The sequence below is a fragment of the Vipera berus genome (assembly GCF_964194415.1).
Source record: "Vipera berus genome assembly, chromosome: 5".
In the NCBI taxonomy this organism is placed as follows: Eukaryota; Metazoa; Chordata; class Lepidosauria; order Squamata; family Viperidae; genus Vipera; species Vipera berus.
Window position 1 is genome coordinate 100191968 of NC_138207.1, and position 27310 is coordinate 100219277.

The following is a 27310-nucleotide window of genomic DNA, read 5'->3' on the forward strand; positions in this document are numbered from 1 at the left end:
CCGTTACCAGTACCTTGAATCTCACCCGGAAGACAACTGGCAACCAATGCAGCTCACGGAGCAGAGGTGTAACGTGGGAGTATCGGGAGACTCCCAACACCACTCTCGCGGCTGCATTCTGTACCAGTTGGAGCTTCCGAGTGGTCCTCAAGGGCAGCCCCATGTAGAGAGCGTTGCAGTAGTCCAGACGAGAGGACACGAGCGCATGAGTGACCGTGCATAGATCATCCCGGCTAAGATAGGGCCGCAACTGACGCACCAGGCGAACCTGTGCGAAGGCCCCCCTAGTCACGGCTCCTATATGATCTTCCAAGGCGAGCCCTGAATCTAGGAGGACCCCCAAGTTGCGAGCCCTATCTACGGGGGGTAATAATTTACCCCCCATAGCTAGAGGTGGAATGTCCGAATAAACCCGGGATGAAGATATGCAAAGCCACTCAGTCTTGTCGGGGTTGAGCTGGAGTCTGTTCCTCCCCATCCAGACCCGAACCGCCTCCAGGCAACGGGACATCACGTTGAGGGCATCACTGGGGTGGTTTGGGGTCGAAAAGAAAAGTTGGGTATCATCAGCGTACTGATGATACCCAACTCCAAAGCCACGAATGATCTCACCCAGCGGCTTCATGTAGATGTTGAACAGGAGAGGCGAGAGGACCGACCCCTGAGGAACTCCACAAATGAGAGACCTCGCGGTCGACCTCTGCCCCCCTGCCAACACCGACTGCGAACGTCCCAAGAGATAGGAGGAGAACCACTGTAAAAATGGTTTAGGGTTTCCTGCCTGAGCAGGGGGTTGGACTAGAAGACCTCCAAGGTCCCTTCCAACTTTATTATATTATAAAACTTTTATTCATTAAACATGAACCTCAGTCAACAGAGCATTCAAACTGACTGGCACTAATGATTAACGTGGGTTGCTGCCAGCATCCTAGGTATCAACCAGGTATCTCCTTAAAATGTAAGATGTTCCAATTAGCGCAGTTTCATCATCATCATCATCATCATCATCGTTTATTATTATTATTATTATTATTATTATTATTATTATTATTATTATTATTATTATTATTATTATTATTATTATTAAAGCTCAGAGTTCACAAATGATGAGTGCTTGGTGATCACAGCTGATGTCATTCCATTGGGAATCTTGGAGTAGTATCGCACAGTCTTCCTCGTTCAAGTTGTTAGCTTCTGTACTTTTCCACTTGGTGTACCTCACCGGCTGCCCATTCAAATACACAAATTTGCCTTCCGTCTGGAGATCGCTCACACCCAGGTAGATGTACTTGTTGAGTCTCTTGGCCATTGCCGTCAAGGCCGTGTTCTCAGCCACATTCATGGCAACTGCCAGAGCACCCCCAGCGTGGCTGCAGAGAGATTTCCCGTTTGCGAAATTTTCACTCTGACCCGTTGAAACGAAGGTCTTCCCTCCGACGGTGGTCACCCCCTGCATGGCGAAGACTAGGCTCCAGGGGAAAAAATAAAGAAATCAATTAATCACCGTGAAAACAGCTTCTGGCGAATGAATAGACACAGCTCAGGGCAAACCCTGAAGCTGCACATTGACAGATCTCCTTCTAACTTAGTTTAGGGATTTAGCTGGCAACCATATCAAAATGATTTATAATGGCTTATTTCCCAGCCAAGCCTATTCTCCATCCAAGGACTAACCAGGCTACCAGTTAACCAGGTTTGGCACTGCCTTCTTCACTGTGGTTTATTTCTCAGCCAAGGCTATTCTCCATGCAAGGACTAACCAAGTCTACCAGTTAACCAGGTTTGTCACTGCCTTCACTGTGGTTTATTTCTCAGCCAAGCCCATTCTCCATGCAAGGACTAACCAGGCTACCAGTTAACCAGGTTTGGCACTGCCTTCTTCACTGTGGTTTATTTCTCAGCCAAGCTTATTCTCCATGCAAGGACTAACCAGCTCCACCAGCTAACCGGGTTTGTCACTGCCTTCTTCACTGTGGTTTATTTCCCAGCAAAGACTATTCTTCATGCAAGGACTAGCTCATCTTTTCCAATCCTGTAACTCAGGGGTCCGCAACCCCTGGGCCATGGACCGGTACCGGGCTGCAGCATGCCAGCAACTGGTCCACACAAACAAGCAAAGTCCCATCCGTGGGATGCAGGCAGCACACAAAACCACACACTCTCTGCTCCATGGAAAAACCTTTCTCCAAGGAACCGGTCCCTGGTGTCCAAAAGGTTGGGGACCTCTGCTGTAACTGGATCTAGACAAATGCAAAGGTCAGTTTTGTCCAGAAACCATTAGGGCTTAGTTGGGCAATGATGTTACCTATAGACATCTTAACCCTTACAGCTTTTCTGCCTTCCTTATAGAGATGTTGTTAGTTTGATTTATTTTCCCCTCCAGGAACTGGATATATGTGTATTCTGCAAAGCACTTTGCTCATTGATTATATTCCCTGCAGGCATTCTTATTTATCTGCAGCCAAGTTTAAATATCTTGAATGCTCTTCAAGGAGTTTTTGGAAATTCAAAAAGCAAGGGGTGGATAGAGGGGGGGGGGAAATATCTATGTGGCTTGAAAAGTTGTCAGGATCAATATCTAATGGAAGTTTTAAAAAATGGACGGTGCCGTCTTGTTATTTTTTTTGTTGGCGTTTCTTTTGAGATCAGCTAATACAAATAAACATTGTCACCTCACTGGGCAGATCACACTTACATGGATGTATGTATAACTGGATCTACAAGGAGGGAAGTAAACAGTGGGGCACCCCCAAAGTTCTGTCTGAGACCCAGTACTCTTCAACATCTTCATAAATGATTTAGATGAGGGAAGAGAAGGGGAAACTCATCAAATGTGCAGATGACACAGAGCTGGTGGGAATACCAAACACTCCAGAAGATAGGCTTAAGATCCAGTAGGATCAAAACAGGATCTCAGTATCACTTTATAAAGCCTTAGTAAGACCATACCTAGAATGCTGCATCCAGTTTTGGTCGCCATATTATAAAAAAGAGGTAGAGACTCTGGAAAGAGTGCAGAAAAGAGCAACAAAGAGTGCTGGAAGTTAAACATATGACGAACATTCACAGGACTAGAATAGAATAGAATAGAATAGAATAGAATAGAATAGAATAGAATAGAATAGAATAGAATAGAATAGAATAGAATAGAATAGAATAGAATAGAATAGAATAGAGCTGGAAGGGACCTTGGAGGTCTTCTAGTCCAGCCCCCCACTCAAGCAGGAGAACTGTTGTGATTCAGGGTCAGCCTGTGGGTTCGGCAGTTGGGTCAGACGATTCAGAGGAGGAGGAGGGGGGTGTTGGAGAGCTTGCTGAGGATAGTATTGAGGCTCCGCAGAGCCCTCAGCCAGGCCCCTCCCATCTGGTCATGATGGAGACCCAGCTGTGTGAGCCTGACAGCGTGGATGAAGATGACCCACAGCTGGCCCTGTTCAAGGATGCCCGACGCAGGAGGCAGTCAATCAGGAGTAAACAGAGGAAGGCAATGGGGCACCTTGGAAGGAGGCAGAGAGAAGCCACGCCCTGAACTGTTTAAAAGGGGAATGTGTGGGAGGGCTGGTTTGCTGAAGGCAACCGTTTGAATAGCTCCTGTTTCATGGTTCATGTTTGCTCTGTTTGCACTGTTTGCTCTGTTTTATGTTAATAAATTTGGCAGGCTTAGTTCCAGCCTCTTGCCGTTTTGTAAAGGGGTTGTCCCTGCCTTTTCTGCAGGGCCGGTAGTAGGCTGGTACAGAACAAGAACCTACACCATCTCAGACAAGTGACTGTTTAGCCTCTTCTTAAAAATCTCCAGTGATGAAGCACCCACTATATCTGGAGGCAAGCTGTTCCACTGATTAATTGCCCTCACTGTTAGGAAATTTCTCCTTAATTCCAGGTTGCTTCTCTCTTTGATTAATTTCCAACCATTGGAACTGGGTACGTCTAGTCTAGTGAAAAGAAGGACTAGGGACGACATGATAGCAGTGTTCCAGTATTTGAAGGGTTGCCAAAGGGCAGGACAAGAAACAATGGTTGGAAACTGGAGCAACCTGGAATTAAGGAGAAACTTCCTAACGGTGTGGGCAATCAACCAGTGGAACAGACGTTGTGGGTGCTTCATCACCGGAGGTTTTTAAGAAAAGACAGGACAGCCACCTGTCTGAAATGGTCGAGGGTCTCCTGCTTGATCAGGGGGTTGGACTAGAAGACCTCCAAGGTCCCTTCCAACTCTGTTATTCTGTAACACTGGGCCCTACCTGACAAAATAAAATTAAGTATGGTCTTACCAAGGCATTGCAAAGTGGTATTAACACTTCACGTGATCTTGATTCTATCCCGCTGTTAGTGCATCCTAGGACCGAGTTGGCTTTTTTGGTGGCTGCAATGTTGCTGGCTTATATTTAAGTGGTCGTCCACTCAGACTCGCTGACCCCTCTTTCAGTTACTACTACTAAGCCAAACATTTGGTTTTCTTGCCTAAAGGTAGAATCTTACTCTCCTCTTCACTGAACTGAAGGGATTGAGTTGGCCACCTTGCTCATGATTACTTTCTCTGCCCAAACCCCCAGATATTGCACACAAACACCATCCAGCAGCAAACACCGTCCATGCCCATAGCCTTTCTTACTCTTTTGGCTTTTGCTAAGTTGAGCTTGTAACATCTGCACCGTCTTTTCCAAAGCAGCAACTTGCCTTTGAACAGGATCAACAGCTACAGAGAAAAACAACAACAACAACAACAACAACAGAGAAAAGGAAATCTAAATCAAACATTTTTTCTCTTTCAGCCACTCTCTACCCACACCCATTTTCTTTGTTTAGGGTGGGGGTGTCCAACCTTCGCGACTTTAAGACTTGCGGACTTCAACTCCCATGCTAGCTTGGGAGTTTTGGAAGTTGAAGCCTGCAAGGCTTGAAGTTGCGAAGGTTGGACTCCCTGGTCTATTATATCTAGACCAGAGAAATCTGTATTGCACTGTGAAGACCAAGCCCCCACCCCCTCCAATAAACAACCCAACGAGAAACAGTTTATAGCAAACGAAGCCCCTATATTCATAAAAGGTAAAGGTTCCCCCGCACACGCGTGCTAGTCGTTTCCGACTCTATGGGCCGGTGCTCATCTCCGTTTCAAAGCCGAAGAGCCAGAGCTTGTCCGAGGACGTCTCCGTGGTCAGGTGGCCGGCATGACTAGACGCCAAAGGCGCACGGAACGCTGTTACCTTCCCACCGGAGTGGTCCCTATTTTTCTACTTGTATTTTTACGCGCTTTCGAACTGCTAGGTTAGCAGAAGCTGGGACGAGTAACAGGCGCTCACTCTGCTAGACAGAAACGAAGAATAAATGCTGGTTTGGGCCTAGCCCAATTACTATAAGTTATAAATTGAGAAGTTGCTGCCAGTTTGACCCAGGTAACCTGACTCTCTCTTGAATCAGGAATTCAGATCTTTGTTGAATTAGAACCACTAAGAATTTTGCATTTGTTCTTCTGACATTTGAGACAAGGATTTCCTCCCCGCTAGAAGTTACACAAGGCTAGCAAAGCAAGAAAGACAGAACTGTTGATGGACATTGCAACATTCCCCCATATCTGAGCTCTTCTTGGAAATATCAGAAACTCCCCGTCCTTCTCATGCAGGCAAAACTCACCCTCAAAGAATAGTTTCCTACCTGCCATTTCTCCTTTTTGTCCTTTCTGGCCTGGGGCTCCTGTGTTTCCCTTTGGTCCTGAAGGACCAGCCTTTCCGGGGACTCCTTGTTGACCCTTCACTTGGAGGCCTAGGGTATGAGACAAAGCAGCATTGTTTTGGACTCCATTTTCCCAAAACAGCCATCCCCTTCCCCAAATTTGCAGCATCTATCCATCAGACATCTCCAACTCGAAAAGATGTTTGCCGATGACAGGATGTTTTGCTAGGCCAGGGGTGTCAAACTCAATTTCATTGAGGGCCGCATCAGCATTGCGGTTGCCCTCAAGGGGTCGGGTGGGTGTGGCCAGGGTGGGCGTGGCCTACTGGGTGGGTGTGGCTAGAGTGCGTATGGCCTGCTGGGTGGGCGTGGCCAGCTCTACATCGTTCGCATCAAGGGTACCTATGGGGGCCTGGGCAGGAGTGGGACAGATCTGAGGGTCTCTGGCAGAAGGAGGGTCTCTGGGCCAGGGCCAAGGCAGTGGGGGCCGTTCCCTCACTCTTTCCAGGATGGCTTCGCAGGCCACATGAAACCACTTCACGGGCCGGATCCGACCCCCGGGCCTTGTGTTTGACATGTCTGTGCTAGGCTGAAGAATCAGTTGCATCACTGGAGGATTTCAAGAAGAGAATGGACGGCCACCGTCTGAAATGGCATAGGATCTCCTGCTTGAGCAAGGGGCTGGACTAGAAGACCTCCAAGGTCCCTTTCAGCTCTATTCTGATTCTGACAGGCTATTGGGCACAAGCAACTGGAGCCATTTCTCAGATATCTAAAGTAAGCAACTTTATTCTAGAATTTCCCCCAGACTCTTGCCTTCTTCCCCTCGGAATGGCCAGATGGACCAACTTCATGGATCTTGGGGGAAGGCCACGTTTATGACATTTACTGCTATGGAAGACTCTAAGCTAGGTCCTCACTTACTCCCTCCTTCCAGCCTAGCTGACAGTTTTCCAACATGTCAAAAAATGAAGAAGAATCTATAACTTTGTTAAAGCTTCTCTTTCTTTTTGTTTAAATACAGGAATAAGATTAACTACATAGCACTATGCAATGAGCACACTGTGTATATGCGTATGAGAAAGAGCAGGAAAAAGAGACAGGGAGAGAGAGAGAAAGGGATGGAGAGAGAGAGAAAAAGGGATGGAGAGAAAGAGGGATGGAGAGAGAGAAAGGGATGGAGAGGAGAGAGAGAGAGAGGGACGGAGAGAGAGAGAGAAAGAGAGTGAGGGGGAGAGGGAGAGAGAAAGATTTCAGAAATTATACCTATGTCTCCTTTCTCTCCTTTGGCCCCATCCCTTCCATCTCTTCCTGGCAAACCAGCAACTCCTGGGTTGCCACAAGCCAACACTGTGCAGGAATTTGTATCCCAACTCCTTGTCTCTGGAGAAGCAGCCAAAGCCAACGATGCTCCTGAGAAGAGCAGCAGCAAAGTCTTGAAAAGTCGGAGGGAAAACATGGTTGGTACCTCGGATCAAGAACAAAGTTAAGGAGAGATTATTTGGGGTGAGGTGGCTTGATTCATGATTTAGAGTTAAGAGACCAAAATAAATCGCAATGGGGTATCTGGATAATGTTCAAAGCTACATACCTGTCAACATCATTCATCAAGTAGAGGTGACGTGTGCTAAATAAATAAATAAACAAACCAAGTGGCAACACTGTTGAGCAATTTAATCAGCCACTCAACCTAGGTTCTCCAGATCTTAGAGAATGCTTTGGTTCAAGCATCTTGGGAGAAGGAGAATAGAAGGAGAATTGCTATAAACATTTACAAAGCAGAGTTTGAGTTGAGTATGGAGTCAGCGTTGCTTACCAGAGCGTTCCTCGATCAGCTAGAGCAGTTCCTTCACCCTGGAAAAAGATGAAGGTTGATCCAGATAGAATAAATTCTCTTCTCTTTTCAACAGCAGGAAAAAAAACACAAGAGAAAAACCCAGGCAGATGTGCGTTTCACGTTACTTCTGCTCTTGCTCAAGATATCGGATTGCAAAACTAAACTTTGCATAGTTCCGCTTACTGGCATGCATGCAGCCTCTTAGTGTAAACTTTCACCCTATTTATTTATTACAAAACCATTGTCAGTTGCCAGGTCAGATCAATTTGCACAGGGCTCAATTCCAATCAGTCAGTCAGTCAGTCAATTTAGAGTTGACTCACTGACTGACTGATTGATTAGGCTTATAAACCACTTCAATCCAACTCTTTTGAGCAGTGCAAGGGGTGGCTTAAAGATATATGTGGCTTTTAACCCTCTCCAATTACCCAGAGTGTAAAAAAGGGGGTCAAACTTTTGAGACCCTGAGTCTACAAAACAGATCTTGCAACTCCGAGGCTTGCATTTGTTACATCCAGGTTCAAACTGTTTCATCGAAGAAGCTCCCGGGGTAAATAAGCTGGGAAAACGCAAAGCAGAATGCACGTCAGAGCAGCAGATATTTTTCAGAGTCCTTCTTTAAACAATCTTAATTTATCCCAGTGAAGATAACTTTCTCACTGTCCATGAATTAATCTGCCTCTTTGTTTTTAACCATTTTTCCTCTCAGGAAGAGTTTATCAATTCCTCTTGGCCTTCCCAAGGCTTAGTTGAATGAGTGCTTAACCCTGAATTATAGTTGGTTTTGTATTTCTGACCAAACATTAAGGTAAAGGTAAAGGTTCCCCCGCACATGCGTGCTAGTTGTTTCCGACTCTAGGGGCCGGTGCTCATCTCCGTTTCAAAGCCGAAGAGCCAGCGCTTGTCCGAGGACGTCTCTGTGGTCATGTGGCCGGCATGACTGGATGCCAAAGGCGCACGGAACGCTGTTACCTTCCCACCGGAGTGGTCCCTATTTTTCTACTTGCATTTGTACGTGCTTTCGAACTGCTAGGTTGGCAGAAGCTGGGATGAGTAACCGGCGCTCACTCTGCTACGTGGCACTCGGGATTCGACCTGCCAAACTCCGACCTTCTGATCGACAAGCTCAGCGTCCCTTTTAACCAAACATTAGTTCTTTTTTTTCTTTTTTGGAATTTTTTTCAAAATCTTTGAAGCTGGTGAAAACTGGTAGTAGAGGGACATAATTGTCAGTGGTTCTCTTATTTACAGTTATTAGAAGGGCTTCAAGCAGGAAAAAGAGTTTATGGTTTCCAACATTGCAAAACTGAACATGAAATAGAATTGCATAGGAATGATGAACATGTGACTGCTAAAATGTACATTTTGTTTTACTGACGTTTGTAACAGAAGTGAAAGCATATATGATAAAATGAGCTAAAATCTTTGGTTAGAATATTCAGACAGAACCATGGGAAAATGTGCGGATGGAAGGATTTACATTTTTGTTATGTTGTAGCTGTAAAGAGATTTTTTTTTAAAAAAAATGATGTAACATTGGGATTGTTCACCAGACAAATTGTACAGAATGTATAAAGGCACTTGAAACATTACATTGGAAATCTGAACAGAAACGAAGGGACATTTTGTTATGTTTAGTGAATCTGTAAAAAAAAAAAGTAGAAAATTCTGAATTCAAATTCAGAGGACTTTAAAGATTAATACACAATTGAGACCAGAAGTCTTCTCCTTGCGATTGGTGGACAAACAATTGGAAAAAAAATGTCACATAACGTTGTTTTTGTATGTGATAGTTACAGTGAGATTATTGTATATATAGAAAGATGGAAAGACTTAGCATTATCCACGGTGGAGGAATGGTTGATGGTGGAACTTGCTGAGATGGCCAAAATGACTTCTTTGATCAGGGAAAAGATAATATTTATGACAATTGATTATTAGAAATCCCTTATGGACTTTTTACATAAAAAAAGGAAAGAAAATGAACTTATGATTTTTGATTTTTGATGATTAGACAAGATTATACAGCCTTTGCTGAAAACTGCTGTGAAGAAGATTGGAAGCTACTTTGGAAGACAATTTCTATTATTCTTTTTACATTTCCCCCACACACACACCCCTTTCTTGCATTTTTAGTTTTCTTTTTTTACTGGTTTCATTTACATTTTCATCTGCAGAGTAGCAGAGTTGCTCAACACAAGTTGAGGACAATTGGGACTTTGTCCATTGGATCAAGCTAGCCAGCCGGGCATTAAGTCACTGATTGCATTTGCATAGCACCAGAGGATTTATTTATGTATTTATGTATTTATGTATTTATGTATTTATGTATTTATGTATTTATGTATTTATGTATTTATGTATTTATGTATTTATGTATTTATGTATTTATGTATTTATGTATTTATGTATTTATGTATTTATGTATTTATTTATTTATTTAGTTAGTTAGTTAGTTAGTTAGTTAGTTATTTAGTTATTTATTTATTTAATTTCTATACCGCCCTTCTCCCGAGGGACTCAGGGCGGTGTACAGGGCAATAAAATGCAATAAAAGTACAATATACAAAAGTTAAAAATGAGATTAAATAGACTAGCCCATTACAATAAATAATTAATTAAAAATTACAAATTAAAATACCCCAAAACCCATCAGACCAGGCCGGCTTGTTCAAATAGGTGAGTTTTCAGGTCACGGCGGAAAGAGCGAAGGTCAGGAGCCGTCCGGAGCTCCACCGGTAAATGGTTCCAAAGGGCTGGCGCGCCCACAGAGAACGCCCTCCCCTTGGGGGCCGCCAGCCGACACTCTCTAACCGACGGCACCCTGAGGAGGGCCTCTCTGTGGGAGGGCACTGGACGAAGGGAAGTCGACGCCGGCAGCAGGTGCTCCCGTCGGTAATCTGGACCCATGCCATTTAGGGCTTTATAGGTCATCACCAGCACCTTGAATCTCACCCGGAGGGCAACTGGAAGCCAATGCAGCTCACGGAGTAGAGGTGTGACATGGGAGTATCGGGAGAACCCCAACACAACTCGCGCGGCCGCATTCTGCACCAGCTGGAGCCTCCGAGTGGTCCTCAAGGGCAGCCCCATGTACAAAGCATTGCAGTAGTCTATGCTCTGATGCTGGGAGGAGAGGCTTAACACAAGTTGGAGAGAACTGAGACTAGGTCCATTGGATCAAGCTGATGGCCTGCATGCCTAACAGCGTAGGAACCAAACAACTACATATCTAATTGCCCTGTACACCGCCCCGAGTCCTTGGAGAGGGGCGGTATATAAATCTAATAAAATAAATAAATAAATAAATAAATAAATAAATAAATAAATAAATAAATAAATAAATAAATAAATAAATAAAGCGGGAAGGCTGCAAGAGAATATGATCTAATCAGAAGCGTGCATCTCAGCAAAAGTGCAGTCTTAAACATCAATACTTTGAAAACAGCAGAAGTTCATCCTTGGAGAGTGCTTGTGTTATTGCTATTTTATTTGAGAATGTCTGGTTTGATTCAATGGAGTTCGCCTTTTGCAGCTGTTTGTGTGTGTGTGTGTGTGTGTGTGTTTCTCTTTTTAAGTTTGGATATTTGTCCTATTTGTAAGGAGATGGCTAGTTTACGTGGGCAGCTTTTTCTATTAGTTTGTGCTCTTCAGGCTGATATTAGTGGGCCAACTCAGCTACTGTGTTCTGCTGAGCTGCCTCCTTCTCCCACAAACACCCCACAGGAGAAGGGCAGTGTGGACAATGGTTGGAGCTGGCAGTGTCCAGCGGTGGACCATAAACATGAAGCTTTGGGTGGTGTCCTTGCATAGCAGATATCCTGCCTTTGTTGAACTTGATACTATGGTGGTAGGTCCAGCTGTTTTGTGATAATGATGGTGACTCAGCTGAACAGGGCGTTGTGGTCCATGAGGAAGCAGTTGTCCTTGGTAACAGAAGGCCCGACTCAGGTGTTGCAAATCAGCCATGGGTGGTGAGTAAGGTGTCTAAAGAGAGAAGCCACCTTCTGGTTGGTGAGTCAATTGCAAGAGGGGTCCATTTAAGAAAAGGATGTGGAGATTTGGAAAGACAAGAGGTGTCTGCCTGGTGCTCTATTGCCAGCAGAGAAAAGGGGTGCTTTGTTAAGATACTCAAGAATGCTAGTATGTTTTTGGGTTAAAATTTGGTGGAACATTCAAAAGATTTTTAAGAGAAAGATAAAGTTCTCTCCGCAATTGTTTTTATTGGGCATTGTTGTAGATTGTGATGTTAAAGAAACCAATTTGATGTTGAATTTGATAACAGCAGCACGGTTACTGGTGGGACAATATTGGAAGAAGGATAGTTTGCCCACTATAGAAGAATGGGTGTTTAAAGTATCGAATCTTGCAGAAATGTCTAAGATTTCTGCTTATTTGAAGGATCATTCACAAGAAAGATATATTTCAGTTTGGAGGAGATGGATAGATTATATTCAGAATAAATATGGGACTAAAAAGTTCCATTTAGCTTATGAGTAGATTTTAGAGGGATATTGTTATTAATTTTACTGTTAGTACTTTGTTTGTATCTATGTTAAAGGGGAGTTAAAGCACATTATGAATTTGGTAAATTTTATATTATGGATAATTTTTAGTTAGAATATGATTATTATATCTATAACCCTGGGAAGTGGGGGGGAAGGGGGGTGGTTTGGGGTGGGTGGTTTTTGGGGATATGTATTGTAAAATCTTTTTTTGTAAAACTCTTTAATAAAAAAAAAAGAATGCTAGTAAGGACTTTGATATTGTTGTGCATCCTGGCACTAATGACCTGTCTCAAAAAGATGTACTTTCTCTGCAGAAGGATTTCCAGACCTTTGGACAGGAAATGAGCAAAATAAGCTACTTTTTCAGAGGTTTTACCTGTACAGAAGTAGGGGGGGAGGGGGGAGGAAAAAGCCAAAGATTAATGTAAGTTGCAAAATCATTTTATTATACTATATGAAAAGTCACTTTTATACAGTTGGTAAGAAATATAAACAATCCATGCTCCTTCTCCCCACCCCACCCCCACCCCCTTACATTTGCTTTTTATCCAGCTGTTGCAAAATCTTCTGGCAGTTCTTGTTTTTTCCCCCCCAAAGATGTCTCGTTAACACTGCATGAGACCAGAGGTGCTTTTGACAATCTGCCATCTCTCTGAAATAAACTCTAGAGATTTATATCCTCTCAACCTTGCTTATGCTAGAGAGCTTCATGCAAGTTTATTTCTGGCTCGGGGTGGTGAAGCTGAAACCAAAATAAAACTAATCTTTTTCTTGCAATTTACAAGGAGTCATTCATCTAGACTAGGTTTTTCAAGATGAAACTTTTGCCTCGACCCACTACCCAAAACTGGGCGCTGTCAGCCCAAAATATATGCAGGTGTGTATTATGTACATCAGGGGTGTCAAACTCAATTTCATGGAGGGCCGCATCAGCATTGCAGTTGCCCTCAGGGGGCTGGGTGGGCATGGCCATGGTGGGCGTGGCCTACTGGGTGGGCGTGGCCTACTGGGTGGGCGTGGCCTACTGGGTGGGCGTGGCTAGAGTGCATATGGCCTGCTGGGTGGGCGTGGCCAGCTCTACATCGTTGGCATCAAGGGTGCCTATGGGGGCCTGGGCAGGAGTGGGACAGATCTGAGGGTCTCTGGCAGAAGGAGGGTCTCTGGGCCAGGGCCAAGGCAGCAGGGGCCGTTCCCTCACTGTTTCCAGGATGGCTTCGCGGGCCACATGGAACCACTTCGCGGGCCGGATCCGGCCCCCGGACCTTGTGTTTGACATGCCTGATGTACATCATTATAAGCAGCCTTGAGTCTCCTTGCTTAGTATCAATAAAACATTAAACACAAGCTCATCACGTGGTGAATACTTTCAGAGGGAAAGGTGGACTGACAGCTTTGCGGCTTCCTCTCAAAGGAACCACTGAGATTTTTGTGTTTTTTTTAATTTTTAGCCCACCAAAGAAAAGGAAAAAGAAATGCGCAGAACGTTAATTAAGGACACAAATGGTGCGGTAGTGTAGGCAATTTATTTCATTGACTTTTTTTTGTAGCAGGAAAGGGAGAATGGGGCCAAGGAGAAATGAATTTTATTAAGAGATCAGACAGTGGGAACAATATGGGACAGTGTGCTAAAGTTCCTTGAAAAAGGCATGGCAATGAAAAAAGATACGAACTTTAAGTATAGACGCTGGCGATATAGCTTTAAAATTCACAGACTTGGAGAATGTTCTGGTTGTACTTTGTCACTCCAGGTTTAGATCTTATTCATACATGTATATGAAAAGCATAAGCAGTTGAGTCTGAAATGAAGACATCAAAGGCCTTTGAAATGCAATTCTCCAGAGCATGAAAGCATTTGTCTCTGTGTTTTGTGTTTGTGTGTGATCAGAACAAAAAAAACCAACAGAAAATTCTTGAGTACCATGGTAATACGACATAGAACAATGAAGCAGCCTTGAGTAGCACTGGGATTGATGTTCAATGCAATAAATCAGTAAAACTGAATAGTTCTGAACAAAACCATAGAACATCTGAGTATTCTTCCCAAAATCCATGGACATTTTACAATTTGTATTCAGATCAATATTGCATAAACTTCAGAGAATACAAATTGGAAAAAAAAACTATAAAGAGTTAAGTATTGACTTAAGACTGATTCTCAAATGCAATTTGCAAGGAGCGCATTGTAAGCCGGATCTGAATCATGCTGTGGGTTTCATTTGAGCTGTTCATTACTTGGCTGAATGCTGTGAACCAGGCTGGTTTTATTTTCTGAATGAGGGGGGAAAAATGGGGCCTCCTTCAAAAGATTATTTCTACTCAAAGCCCTCCAGTTTCAATGATTTACCTTCCACGGGCATCTCCTAATCCCGTGGTGGCAAACCTGTGTCACGTGTGCCACAGATGGCATGCAAAGCCCTCTCTGTGGGCACGCATGCCGTTGCCTCAGTCCTGGGCCTTCAGCTGGGTTTTATAAAACCTTTTCGCTTTAGGATTTCTGGGAGTTGAAGTCCACAACTCATAAAAGAGGGCCAAGATTGCCTAGCCCTGCAATAGGCTTTCAGAGGGAGCTTTTTTTATTTTTATTTTTGCAAAAAAAGGTGCCGGAACGCCGTTCTGAGTGTTCTATGAGAAAAAAAGCCCTGGCAACAACTCTCTGATGATGGATCATAAAAGCTAAGCAGCATCAAGTCTGCTCCCAACTTCAGAGGAGGACTGAGGATTCCAAGATGGTTGGTTTGAGTGAAATGCTAGAAGAAGGCAACTTCTGTTGGAATGACAAGGCTGAAGTCAACGGAGTAAAACTTGACTTCAAATCTTCTTGCTGAAAACAGAGGAAACTATTGGATTAAGACTTACTTACCATATATTAGGCCAGGGGTAAGCAACCTTGGCTCTTTTATGACTTGTGGACTTCAACTCCCAGAATTCCTGAGCCAGCCATGCTGAGGAGAAATGGAGAGGTTTCCAAGCTGAGCCACGCTGGCTCAGGAATTCTGGGAGTTGAAGTCCACGAGTCATAAAAAGAGCCAAGGTTGCCTACCTCTGTACTGGACTGTCTCTATGATGCACAGAGTAAGCTTTCTTTTTCAACTCTATGTCAGAATTCTTTTCTTTCCCCCAACCCAGCATCTGCTAGATTTTAAATTCGCAGATGATTGACCAGCCAAGCTCACAAATTCTATTATGCCAGTATCCGTCTGGGTGCATTTCCACACATTTTTCGTAGCCAAGGTTATTCGGTTCCCCTTTAGCCCAGTTGTAATATCCTAGTGGATGGCCATTCAGATCCTCACACTTGTTTCCAGGTGTCCTGTAAGTGATGCCCAGAATTGCCTGTTCCTTACGCCATTCTACTATTGTTTGTAGGGCTCTGTTCTCTGCCGCATTCCTCGGCAAGGCAAGATTGCCACCCATGTGTCCGCAGCTGCTTTTGGCGGCCTGGAAATCTCCCTTAGTGTCAACTCTTTTGAACATTTTATCATCAACAATTGCTCCATTGGGGACCAGGACAGCTAGAAGGAAAGAGAAGGGTAAAGCTTTGAAATGCCATGTTTATTTATGTTGCAACATGCCAATGTGCCAGGATTACATCGATGGCACTATAATGGAAAGTTTTTCACTAAAATATAAAAAGTGGTCTGGGAAATAGCTAATCAAACAATGGGCCTATGCTGCAGTGTGCAACATAACTTTGAATCAAAAAGCAAATCTGTCATCTAATAGTCAGCTTAGAGGCATTACATTCCCACCAACAGTCCAAGTGCAATCTTATCTTGGATTTGTTGGTCCTTATCTGACACCAACTTAGTGTTGAACTTTGGTGAATAGAATAGAGTAGAGAAGAGTAGAATAGCAAAGTTGGAAGGGACCTTGGAGGTCTTTCAGTCCAACCCCATGCTCAGGCAGGAGAGCATTCACAACTTCGGTAGGCGGGTTGTCCCACTAAATAATTGTTAACACATGAAGTGTTAATACCACTTTACAATGCCTTAGCAAGGCCACACTTGGAATACTGCATCCAGTTTTGGTCACCACGATGTACAAAAGAGGTTGAGACTCTAGAAAGAGTGCAGAGAAGAGCAACAACAGATGATCAGAGGACTGGAGGTTAAAACATATAAGGAACAGTTGCTGGAACTGGGTATGTCTAGTCCAGATATGTCAAACACAAGGCCCGGGGGCCAGATCAGGCCCGCGAAGTGGTTTCATGCGGCCCGTGAAGCCATCCTGGAAACAGTGAGGGAACGGCCCCCACTGCCTTGGCCCTGGCCCAGAGACCCTCCTTCTGCCAGAGACCCTCAGATCTGTCCCACTCCTGCCCGGGCCCCCATAGGCACCCTTGATGCCAACGATGTAGAGCTGGCCACGCCCACCCAGTAGGCCATACACACTCCAGCCACGCCCACCCAGTAGGCCACGCCCACCCTGGCCATACCCACCCGGCCCCCTGAGGGCAACCGCAATGCTGATGTGGCCCTCAGTGAAATTGAGTTTGACACCCCTGGTCTAGTCTAATGAAGAGAAGAACGAGGGGGGACATGATAGTAATGTTCTAATATCAGGGGCTGCTCCAAATAAGAGGGAGTCAAGCTATTCTCCAAAGTGCCTGAAGGCAGGAGAAGAAGCAATGGATGGAAACTAATCAAGGAGAGAAGCAACCTAGAATTAAGGAGAATCTTCCTGACAGTTAGAACAATTAACCAGTGGAACAACCTGCCTCCAGAAGCTGTGAATGCTCCAACATTGGAAGTTTTTAAGAAGAGACAGGACAGCCATTTGTCTGAAATGGTATACAATAGACTTTCCTGCCTGAGCAGGCGGTTGGACTAGAAGACCTCCAAGGTCCCTTCCAACTTTATTATTATTATGATGATGATGATGTTGATGATGATGATGATGATGATGATGACGATGATGATTTTATTTTATTTTTATTTTAATTCCATTTATATCCCGCCCTTCTCCGAAGACTCAGGGCGGCTTACAAACTTAGCAATCATGATGATGATGATTGATCATCGCATAGTCAGCCAGATGTTCAGACTGGATTTGGCCTTTTTGTCTACCTATCGAGTCCTTACCAAGGACCTGGGATAGGCAGATGTGGATGTTTGATGGTATTACAGATCTCATCGCAGGATGGAAGCAGTTCCTAGTAAGGCCGCCTTTTGCAATTGACTGATGGCGAATTTGTCAATGCCAATGGTGTTCAAGTGATGCTCCAGTTGTTTTGGGATTGCACCCAAACTACTACTACTACTACTACTACTACTACTACTACTACTACTACTACTACTACTACTACCAATTATTATTATTATTATTATTATTATTATTATTATTATTATTATTATTATTATTATTATTATTATTATTGAAAAATCCATAGGAGAGAATGTCTGTTGTGTTGTCAGAGCCATTGTTGGAGGCCACTGATCTCAGAGCACCCTTGAAAGCCAAATAAGGTTGTCCCTGATTAATATTTGGATGGGGAACCCTAGCAAGGAACCCTAGGATTGTTAGCCAGATCAAGATGTGGAAACAAACATCCCAGAAGAGCCTAACCCCTTCTTCCCAATGTCTTACCTTGTTGAATGTTAATGAAGGTAGCTTTGAGAATGCCCATCTGAATCTGAAGTTCTTTTATTTGCAGTTTAAGAAGTTCAAGCTCTGGATGGGAACGTAATTGAGTTAGACTTCCTCAGTGATATCAAATTCAATTAGAGATTCCTCAGCGAAAAGAATGAAACGTACAACAGCCATGACTCTGGAGAACATTTTCATCTAGTCAGAGGGACTCAAGAACTTGACCCTCATTCCTAAAACTCTTACTTCAGATTGGATTTGTTAGGTGTTGTTTTTTTTAAAGAAACCATGAGGGTCACCTCACCTATTTTGAAGCAGGAAATATGATTGAAATTAAATGAAGAGTAGGGACACGGTGGCTCAGTGGGTTAGGATGCTGAGCTTATTGATCAGAAGGTCGGCAGTTTGGCGGGTCGAATCCCGAGTGCCGCGTAGCAGAGTGAGCGCCTGTTACTCGTACCATCTTCTGCCAACCTAGCAGTTCAAAAGCATGTAAAAATGCAAGTAGAAAAATAGGGACCACTACGGTGGGAAGGTAACAGCGTTCCGTGCGCCTTTGGCGTCTAGTCATGCCGGCCACATGACCACGGAGACATCCTCGGACAAGCGCTGGCTCTTCAGCTTTGAAACGGAGATGAGCACCGGCCCCTAGAGTCGGAAACGACTAGCACGCATGTGCGGGGGAACCTTCACCTTTACCTAATTTCGCTTTTAGGAATATCATGAACAATGGCATTCTATCTTTGGAAGTGTGCCCTTCATAACCATACATTCTCGTAAGAGCCGTGATGATGCAGTGGTTAGAATGCAGTGATGTAGGCTACTTCGGCTGACTGCCAGCAGTTTGGCAGTTCGAGACTCACCAACTCAAGGTGGACTCAGCCTTCCATCCCTCCGAGATTAGTAAAATGAGGACCCCGATGGTTGGAGGGCAAGAGGCTGACTCCGTAAACCGCTTAGAGAGGGCTGTAAAGCACTGTGAAGCGGCATATAAGTCTAAGCTCTATTGCTCCTGACTCAGCCTTCCATCCTTCCAAGGTTGGTAAAAATAAGGACCCAGATTGTTGGAGGCAATATGGTCTAAACCGCTTATAGAGAGAGCTGTAAGCCCTGGAAGTGTCATATAAGTCTAAGTGCTATTGCTATTGCTTGTGAAGTCTCTCGTGTAGATATTCACCAAACGAGGACTCAAAAATTCATGCAGAAGATGTCCATTCATGATACAAAGAGATATTTCAGAGCTGATATGTCCTTGAGTTTGGGAACTTAATACCACCGATATTTGTTGTGTGCATATTTAACATTTGTGGTGTAGCATCACCTCTGTGAGTTCCTAATATTATTTTCCCTTATGAATTTTTTTTTCTGTACTGAACACAGTGTCTTTATTGGTTGAACAAGAAGCAGAGTAACCTTTGTAATAAGATAGAAGGAAGTTCACCAGCCCTGAACAATAGATATCCTGTCTTCCAGTGTTTTATGCAGATCTCAAGGCTGGTTGGACAAGTTTTCCCTGTAGAATATAATGAGTTCTAAATAATCTCCTTGATTTCGGACGGACCGCAATTATGTTTGTTCTGAGAAGCAAGCATTAAATTCATCAGGTAAAATAACTTCTCCCTTGTTTGGAACAGGAAATAAAACAACCTTGTGTAAATATGCACAAGTTCAAGAAAAATTTTTTAAAAAAAGCCTGTGAGCCAAGGCAAATTAAGGGAATGTTCCTGTGAGGGATGGTCTAACCACAGATGAACAAGAGGCCCTGTTGATTTTCTTTGAGGAGTATTTTATTTATTTTATTTATTTATTTTATTTAATTAAATTTTTATACCGCCCTATTCCCGAAGGACTCAGGGCGGTTTACAGGGCCACATAAAATATAATATAAAAATAGTATAAATTAAAATAGATTAAATTACATAAGCCCAATTAAAACAATATTAAAAACTTTGGAGTAGAAGATATATCACAGGAAGGAAAGAGCTAAGAATATTGATGGGCGAAAGAAAAAGGGGGGAAAAAAAGAAATTTCTATAATGTTGCTTTGCTGTTAGAGCTGAAGAGATGCTGTCATTTTGATCCTTCAAACAATCCCAGACCTGTAAACCAGATCTACTCACCACAGTGATATCAAAGTTCATTTGCTTGGACCTCGTACAAATAAAAGGAGCCAGAAGAATGGAATTGGTGGTTGTGAAGTTAACACAAACCTAGGCAGAGTCTATTGAATAAGTCATTATGCGGTGGGATTTACACACAGCACTGAGGCATAGGAGCAGGATTTACAAAGCTCAGTTGTTGCAGTCCTGCAACACGTTAGCATGGATGTTGGAAGCCAGCCGATAGGCTTCAGCCAACCATGTACCCTTTGATGGGCGAATGAAAGCCGGGTATGATTTAGTCAGCAAACAATGATTAAAACAAACCTGGCTGAATGGTGTGTGACTCTAAGATCTTATGATTTGGTTTGAGCAGGATTGCGGCTCAGTATAAGAAGAAATCTGACTAAAATAAATAGAGCTGAGTCGGTTTGTGGTTCTCGTCCTCACTAGAATGTTTTGAAGATAAACTGTATTTAGAAAAAGGGGATAATTTGAAAGGGCCTGAAGACCTTTGTCAACTGGCCTGGATCCTCAATGGATGGGGGCGGGAGAGACATTATTTTGGAGGTGGTTAATGGACTTCACTTCCTCACCTCCATGTGCATCTCGCTCCTTTGCTCTCCATTTCTGTCCGTCTTAACTAATTCAGTGCCACCATTTATTGTTTTAAAGTAACTCTGGGTTTTAATGATTGTAAGCTGCCTAGAGTCACACACACACCCAGGTGGGTTGGGCAGCCTAATAAATAGAATAAATGAATAAACAGTGTGGTAAGTTAAATTCCCTTCTATGTCCCGTTGGTATTCGCATTGTAAATAATTCCCTTCCCCTTCCTTTACTGTTTCTCTCTCCTAATTTTTCTCAGTCCCCTATTTTGGGGAATGGGGGGTAGACTCACAGTAATTTTTTTTCAACATAGTAAATCTCTTGTCCGGAAAATGAATCTCACCTCTTGTTTCTCTCCACAGTTTATCTCTATTTGGCCCAGAGGTAGCCCGAGGTTCTGATGGACTTGAAAACTGTTGAAGTCCTGGTGATATTTTTTAAGAAAAAGACAGAATGGGTTCAATGACTCAAAGGAAGAATTTCCATTCCCACAGCATCATTTATCAGCCATAGTTCCTCACATAGCACTAACGTTTCAAACTTTTAAAATCATGTAGTGATTTTGTCGCCACTACTCAGATTTTACTTCCTAGTTCTTGCTAAGCCTTCTACTCCACTGGTTGGGTGTGGGAGGGCCAGGGAGACCTCGCAAGTCACAGTGCGATCATACAAACCACACAATGACGCACCTGATGTGTGGACATTAATGACAGAACTATGGGTTGGAGCAAACACCTATGTGCATTAGTAAGCATTACTGAATTATTGCTTAGGCTCCAACCACAGTGTATTAGTAACTCAATTACTCACTGCTAGTAAATTTTGAAGTTTTCCCCCCTCAAATAAGTAGAACGTCCAAACGACTAAATCAGATCCCGATCCAATAATTTGAATCTGTGTGCTGTTTCTCCACACAGATTCAAAATTTTTGTATCAGGATCCGATTATGGATTATCTGAACTTTCTACTTATTTGAGAAAAAAGGCATTTTTCAAAATGGCTGATCTGAGATTAGTACATTTAATAACAATACAGTTACAGTATTGAGTTGCTTTAGTAATTGTACTGTCCTAATAAAAATTTGGATTTTCTACTTCATATCTCTGCAACCTTTCCTCGTGATAGCCGAACTTGGCTCAGTGGGTTATAGGTAAATGTAAAGGTTCCCCCGCACATGCGTGCTAGTCATTTCCGACTCTAGGGGCCGGTGCTCATCTCCGTTTCAAAGCCAAAGAGCCGGCGCTTGTCCGAGGACGTCTCCATGGTCATATGGCCGGCATGACTAGATGCCAAAGGCATGGAATGCTGTTACCTTCCCACCGTAGTGGTGCCTATTTTTCTACTTGCATTTTTACATGCTTTCGAACTGCTAGGTTGGCAGAAGCTGGGACCAGTAACAGGTGCTCACTCTGTTACGCGGCACTCGGGATTCGACCTGCCAAACTGCCAACCTTCTGATCGACAAGCTCAGCGTCCTAACCCAAAATATCTGCACCCTCCTTTTATGCGTAGAAAGACAAAGCAGCACACTCTCACGCAGATATTTAGATACCTTGAATGGCCATTTCTGTTCTGGGATTCCCTTTCTTAGGTGCGCACATAATTAACGTGCATGCATTTTGCAGCCAGTCTTGAGGAGAAGTAGCTGATTGGGAGGTTTCTTGGAGCAAGACCTCCGAGGCCAGCTGAAGAAGCATTAGCAATGCCAGCATTATTTGGATGTTTGGCCTAAGATGACAAAAAAATAAATAAATATAAAACAAGTTATCCTACATGGGTTGTGAGTTACTGAATATGGAACCAGTTCCTGAACTGTTGATTGTGAACTCCTTGTTGGGTTGCCTACAGATATTTCCTTACTAATATTAGTGCATGTCTCTGTCTCTGTCTGTCTCTCTCTGTCTCTATCTCTCTCTGTCTCTCCGTCTCTGTCTCTTTGTCTCTCTGTGTCTGTCTCTCTGTCTCTCTGTGTCTGTGTCTGTGTCTGTCTCTGTCTGTCTCTGTCTCTCTCTCTCTCACTCTCTCTGTGTCTCTATATATCTATATCTATATATCTGTATCTGTATCTATCTATCTATCTATCTATCTATCTATCTGTTTGTCTGTCTGTCTGTCTGTCGGTCGGTCGGTCCGTCTATCTGTCTATCTGTCTGTCTGTCTGTCTATCCATCTATCTATCTGTCTGTCTGTCTGTCTGTCTATCCATCTATATCTATCTATCTATCTATCTATCTATCTATCTATCTATCTATCTATCCATCTCTCTCTCTTTCTCTCTCTCTTATCTATCTATCTATCTATCTATCTATCTATCTATCTATCTATCTATCTGTCTATCTATCTGTTTGTCTGTCTGTCTGTCTGTCGGTCGGTCCGTTTATCCGTCTATCTGTCTATCCGTCTGTCTGTCTGTCTATCCATCTATCTATCTATCTATCTATCTATCTATCTGTCTGTCTGTCTGTCTGTCTGTCTATCCATCTATATCTATCTATCTATCTATCTATCTATCTATCTATCTATCTATCTATCTCTATCTATCTATCTATCTATCTATCTGTTGTGACTCAGGGCCAGCCTGTGGGTCCGACAGCCGGGTCCGATGTATCGGAGGACTCAGATGTGGGGGAGGAGGGAAACGAACCGGCTGATGATGATTTAGAGGCTTTGCAGAGTCCTCAGCCGGGGACCTCTTCTCAGCTGTGTGAGCCCGAGAGTGCGGAGGATGATGACCCACAGCTGGCCCTGTTCAAGGACGCCCGACGCAGGAGGCAGACGAGCAGGGACAAACAAAGAAAGACTATGGGACTCCTCGGGAGGAGGCACAGGGAGACCACGCCCTGAGCTCTCTATAAAAGAAGTGTTTGGGGAGGGGCTGGTTGCTGAAAGCAACTTTTTCCGCTTGAGAAGACAAGCTCTTGTGTTTTTGTTAACTGCGTAATTAAATCTTGGCAGAAGCCTTTTAGCCTTGGACGCTTTCCAGACTCTTCTTTTGATTAGGGGTGCGAGAAGAGGGCTGGTTCAGAACACTATCCATCTCTCTCTCTCTCTATTTATCTATCTATCTATCTGTCTGTCTGTCTGTCTGTCTATCTATCTATCTATCTATCTATCTATCTATCTATCTATCTATCTATCTATCTATCCATCCAATAATTGATGAAATAAGAAAGTACCTGTTTCAATGCCAGCCCTCATTACTGTAAAGAGTATACACGGAGTTAAGTCATGCCTTGCAAAAGGGGAATGCCCATGCTTAAATAGCACATAGAAATGAGGCTTACCTTTCTCTTCCAGTAATTAAAGACAACCATTTTGATTGCTCAATCAAACAAATTCTTAGTTCTACATCTGTCTAAAAAAAAAATCAGCAGACTGCATAGAAAAACACAGCGGCCATTTATTTTAAGTTAACTCTAGCTCTTTATAGTTGGCGAAAGTAAATACTTAACGTCGATAAACCCTTAATCTGTTCCCAGGCTTGCAAAAATGTCTCCAAAGTTTCTCAGCTGATTGACTGACAGATTTAGAAAAAAATCACCAGTGATTATTTTTTTTACATGAAGTATTATTTTTTTCAGGGTTGAGTCAAAAGTCAGATCACTTACTTTGTGATTTCCCGTGTTTGGCAGCCGTCTTGGGGAGAATAATTTTGTAGACTTTTAAGGTTTCAATTTATACACATGGCTTATGTAATGAGGTCTCACATTTCACATTCACATTTTAAGAATAAATGTTCTGAGTCACAATATTCAAACCACATTTTTCAGCCCAGATCCGTGTCACTTAGGGCTGTGACACCCCCATTGTTTCCTTATTGACTCTTGTAAAACAATCACAAAGCAGGTATTGTCGGGAAGTTTTGAAGCATAAGCAAGGAGTATTCTGGCTCCTTATAGCTCATGCAAGCAAATATTTAAGGATAAATTTTTAATCCATTCTCAGTCTTGCCGAAACGTCTTTAGAGCTTCTCAACCCACTGTCAGATTTAGAAAGGAATCACCAACGATTTTACATCAAGTATTTCTTATTTCCATCGACACAATTAATTATTTGCTTTCCTCGTGGGCCCAAATAGATTTTTTTAAAAAAAAAAATGTGGGATTTTCTTCTTGTTCTGAAACTGTTTTACTTTGTCTCTCAAGAATAGAGCTATTTTAATAATGCAAAGGAAGAAAGTAAATTTACAATTGTACTGCAATGTCACTGATTTAATAAACATTTAAAATGGCTAGTTTGGGATGGCTTTTTTTTTGTGCATAAGATTGATTATTCTTGCATATGATCCTGTAAAATCTTAACGTGAAATTGCTATAATATTAATGAATAGGACAGGACAGAACAGAACAGAATAGAATAGAATAACAGAGTTGGAAGGGACGTCTTCTAGTCCAACCCCTGCTCAGGCAGGAAACCCTATACCATTACAGACAAATGGATGTCCAGTCTCTTCTTAAAAACTTCCAGGGTTGGAGCATTCACGGCTTCTGGAGGCAAGGAGTTCCACTGGTTAATTGTTCTAACTGTCAGGAAGTTTCTCCTTAGTTCCAGGTTGCTTCTCTCCTTGATTAGTTTCCATCCGTTGCTTCTTGTCTTCTCTCTCTCTCTCTCTCTCTCTCTCTCTCTCTCTCTCTCTCTCTCTCTCTCTCTCTCTCTCTCTCTCTCTCTCTCTCTCTCTCTCTCTCTCTCTCTCACACACACACACACACACACACACACACTGCTTTCTCTCCCTTCTCACTCTCTCCTCCAGTGGCACCTGGACAGAGTGAGAGAAGCTTAAAGAGAGAGGGGGGGGGAAAGGGGGATTCTGCCCTTTTTGTAGCACCTCACTTTTCTCCTCCTCCTCCTCCTCCTCCTCCTCCTCCTCCTCCTCCTCCTCCTCCTCCTCCTCCTCCTCCTCCTCCTCCCTTTCCCCCCTGGCTCACTCTTGCTCTCTCTCTCACACACACACCCCTTGGCATGTGAATTGGCTGCCTGGATGTGCGTTTAAATGTCCCACACACCCAAATGACCATATCCGTCAGGATCTCCACCATCAGCCTGGTGCCTCGCTGGCATCCTGCCCTCAAAGGGAAACGGATGGGAAGGCTTTGGGGCAATCCACAACTGTGTATCTCATGGTGGAAAATGGGGGAGGGGGACCTGATATGTGAAGAAGATCAGAGCTGTTTGCACTTGATACGCCGTGTATCTTCCAGGCTGTTTGCCCTGGCTGTGAAGTCCCAGCAGCCTAAACAACCCAGAGTTTCCCACGACATCGCAGCAATCCCAGATTGGGTGGCAGCACACCAAACATTGTGGGGAGGGGGGCAGAGGAATGGGGAATATTGGGTTGGCTCTTTTTATTGGTGAGCAAGAACTGCAGATTCCGCCTCAGTCTTCCTGCAACCAACATTTTTAGTAAAAGTTAGGGTTAGGGTTAATTGCATTAGCCCACATTAACAACCATTAACCTTCATTAACCACCATTAACCCCATAAACCACCATTGACCCCATTAAATGCATCAAACCCCATTAACCACCATTGTCTATTATTAACCCCCATTATACCCATTAACCACCACTGACCCCAATGAACCCCATTAAAACCCATTATCCTTCATTAACCACCAATAATCCCCTTTAAATATCATTGACCCCAATTAAGCTCATTAACCCAATTAACCCTAACCCTAACCCTAACCTTAACCTTAACCTCTAACCCTAACCCTAACCCTAACCCTAACCCTAGCCCTAGCCCTCGCCCTAGCCCTAACCCTAACCCTAACCCTAACCTTAACCTTAACCTCTAACCCTAACCCTAACCCTAACCCTAACCCTAGCCCTAGCCCTCGCCCTAGCCCTAACCCTAACCCTAACCGTAACCCTAACCCCTAAACGTAACCCCTAACTGTAACCCCTAACCCTAACCCTAACCCTAACCGTAACCCCTAACCGTAACCCCTAACCCTAACCCTAACCCCTAACCCTAACCCTAATCCCTAACCCTAACCACTAACCCTAACCCCTAACTTTAACCCCTAACCCTAACCACTAACCCTAACCCTTAATCCTAACCGTAACCGCTAACCGTAACCCCATGGTTTATGGGGGTTAATGGGGGTTAATGGGGGTTAATGCAGTTAATAGGGGTCAGTGGTGGTTTATGGGGGTTAATGGTGGTTAATGAAGGTTAAAGGTAGTTAATAGGGTTTAATGGGCTTAATTGGGGTCAATGATGGTTAAAGGGGATTAATGGTGGTTACTGAAGTTTAATGGCGGTTAATGGGTATTAATGGGGGTTAATGTAGGTTAATGGGAGTTAATGGGGGTTCATGGTGGTTAATGGCAGTTAATAGGGTTAATGGTGGTTAATAGCAGTTAATGGTGGTTAATGGGTTTTAATGGGGTTAAAGGAGGTCAATGGTGGTTAATAGGGGTTAATGGTTCTTAATAATGGTCAATGGGTGTTAATGGGTGTTAATGGTGGATAATGAAATTAATGGAGTCAATGGGGGTTTAAGGTGGGTAATTGAGGTTAATGGAGGTTAATGGTGGTTAATGGGGTTTAATGGGCTTAAAGGGTGTTAATGGTGGTCAATGGAGGTTAGGGTTAGGGTTAGGGTTGGGTAAGGGTTAGGGTTAGGGTTAGGGTTCGGGTGTTTAACCACCATTGACCACTATTAATTCCATTAAACCCCATTTATAAACCACCATTGACCTCAATTAACCGCATTAAAACCCATTAACTGCCATTAACAGCCATTAACCACCATTAACCATCATTAACCTCCTTTAATTCCCATTAACCACCATTATCCTTCATTAACCACCATTAACCCCCTAAACCACCACTGACACATATTAATTGCATTAGCCCCCATTAACCCCCTATAACCTTCATTAACCACCATTGACCACTATTAATTCTATTAACCACCATTAACCCTATAAACCACCATTGACCTCCATTAACCCCATTAAAACCCATTAACTGCCATTAACAGCCATTAACCAC

At 43.4% G+C, this 27310-nt stretch overlaps 2 protein-coding genes across 3 annotated transcripts; both read right to left on the reverse strand.

Annotated features, from left to right (window-relative positions):
* Nucleotides 1-756: 756 nt before the first annotated feature.
* Nucleotides 757-7633, reverse strand: LOC308668376 (mannose-binding protein-like). Its single transcript, XM_081328248.1, has 5 exons — nucleotides 7487-7633; nucleotides 6937-7138; nucleotides 5653-5760; nucleotides 4613-4696; nucleotides 757-1464 (listed from the first exon to the last, which is right to left on the reverse strand). The coding sequence occupies exons 2-5, from the start codon at nucleotides 7127-7129 to the stop codon at nucleotides 1091-1093; spliced, it is 759 nt and encodes a 252-aa protein (XP_081184374.1). The 5' UTR covers nucleotides 7130-7138; nucleotides 7487-7633; the 3' UTR covers nucleotides 757-1090.
* Nucleotides 7634-14646: 7013 nt separating this feature from the next.
* On the reverse strand, nucleotides 14647-24119 carry LOC308669269 (pulmonary surfactant-associated protein D-like). 2 transcript variants are annotated; one of them, XM_081329897.1, is made up of 5 exons: nucleotides 23918-24119; nucleotides 21862-22037; nucleotides 20653-20733; nucleotides 17602-17685; nucleotides 14647-15527 (listed from the first exon to the last, which is right to left on the reverse strand). In XM_081329897.1, exons 2-5 carry the CDS (start codon nucleotides 22019-22021, stop codon nucleotides 15148-15150), a joined length of 705 nt encoding a protein of 234 aa, XP_081186023.1. In that variant the 5' UTR covers nucleotides 22022-22037; nucleotides 23918-24119; the 3' UTR covers nucleotides 14647-15147. The 2 variants fall into 2 exon arrangements, with proteins under 2 accessions (XP_081186023.1, XP_081186024.1); XM_081329898.1 differs by lacking the exon at nucleotides 23918-24119 and adding an exon at nucleotides 23594-23814.
* Between the last annotated feature and the right edge of the window lie 3191 nt (nucleotides 24120-27310).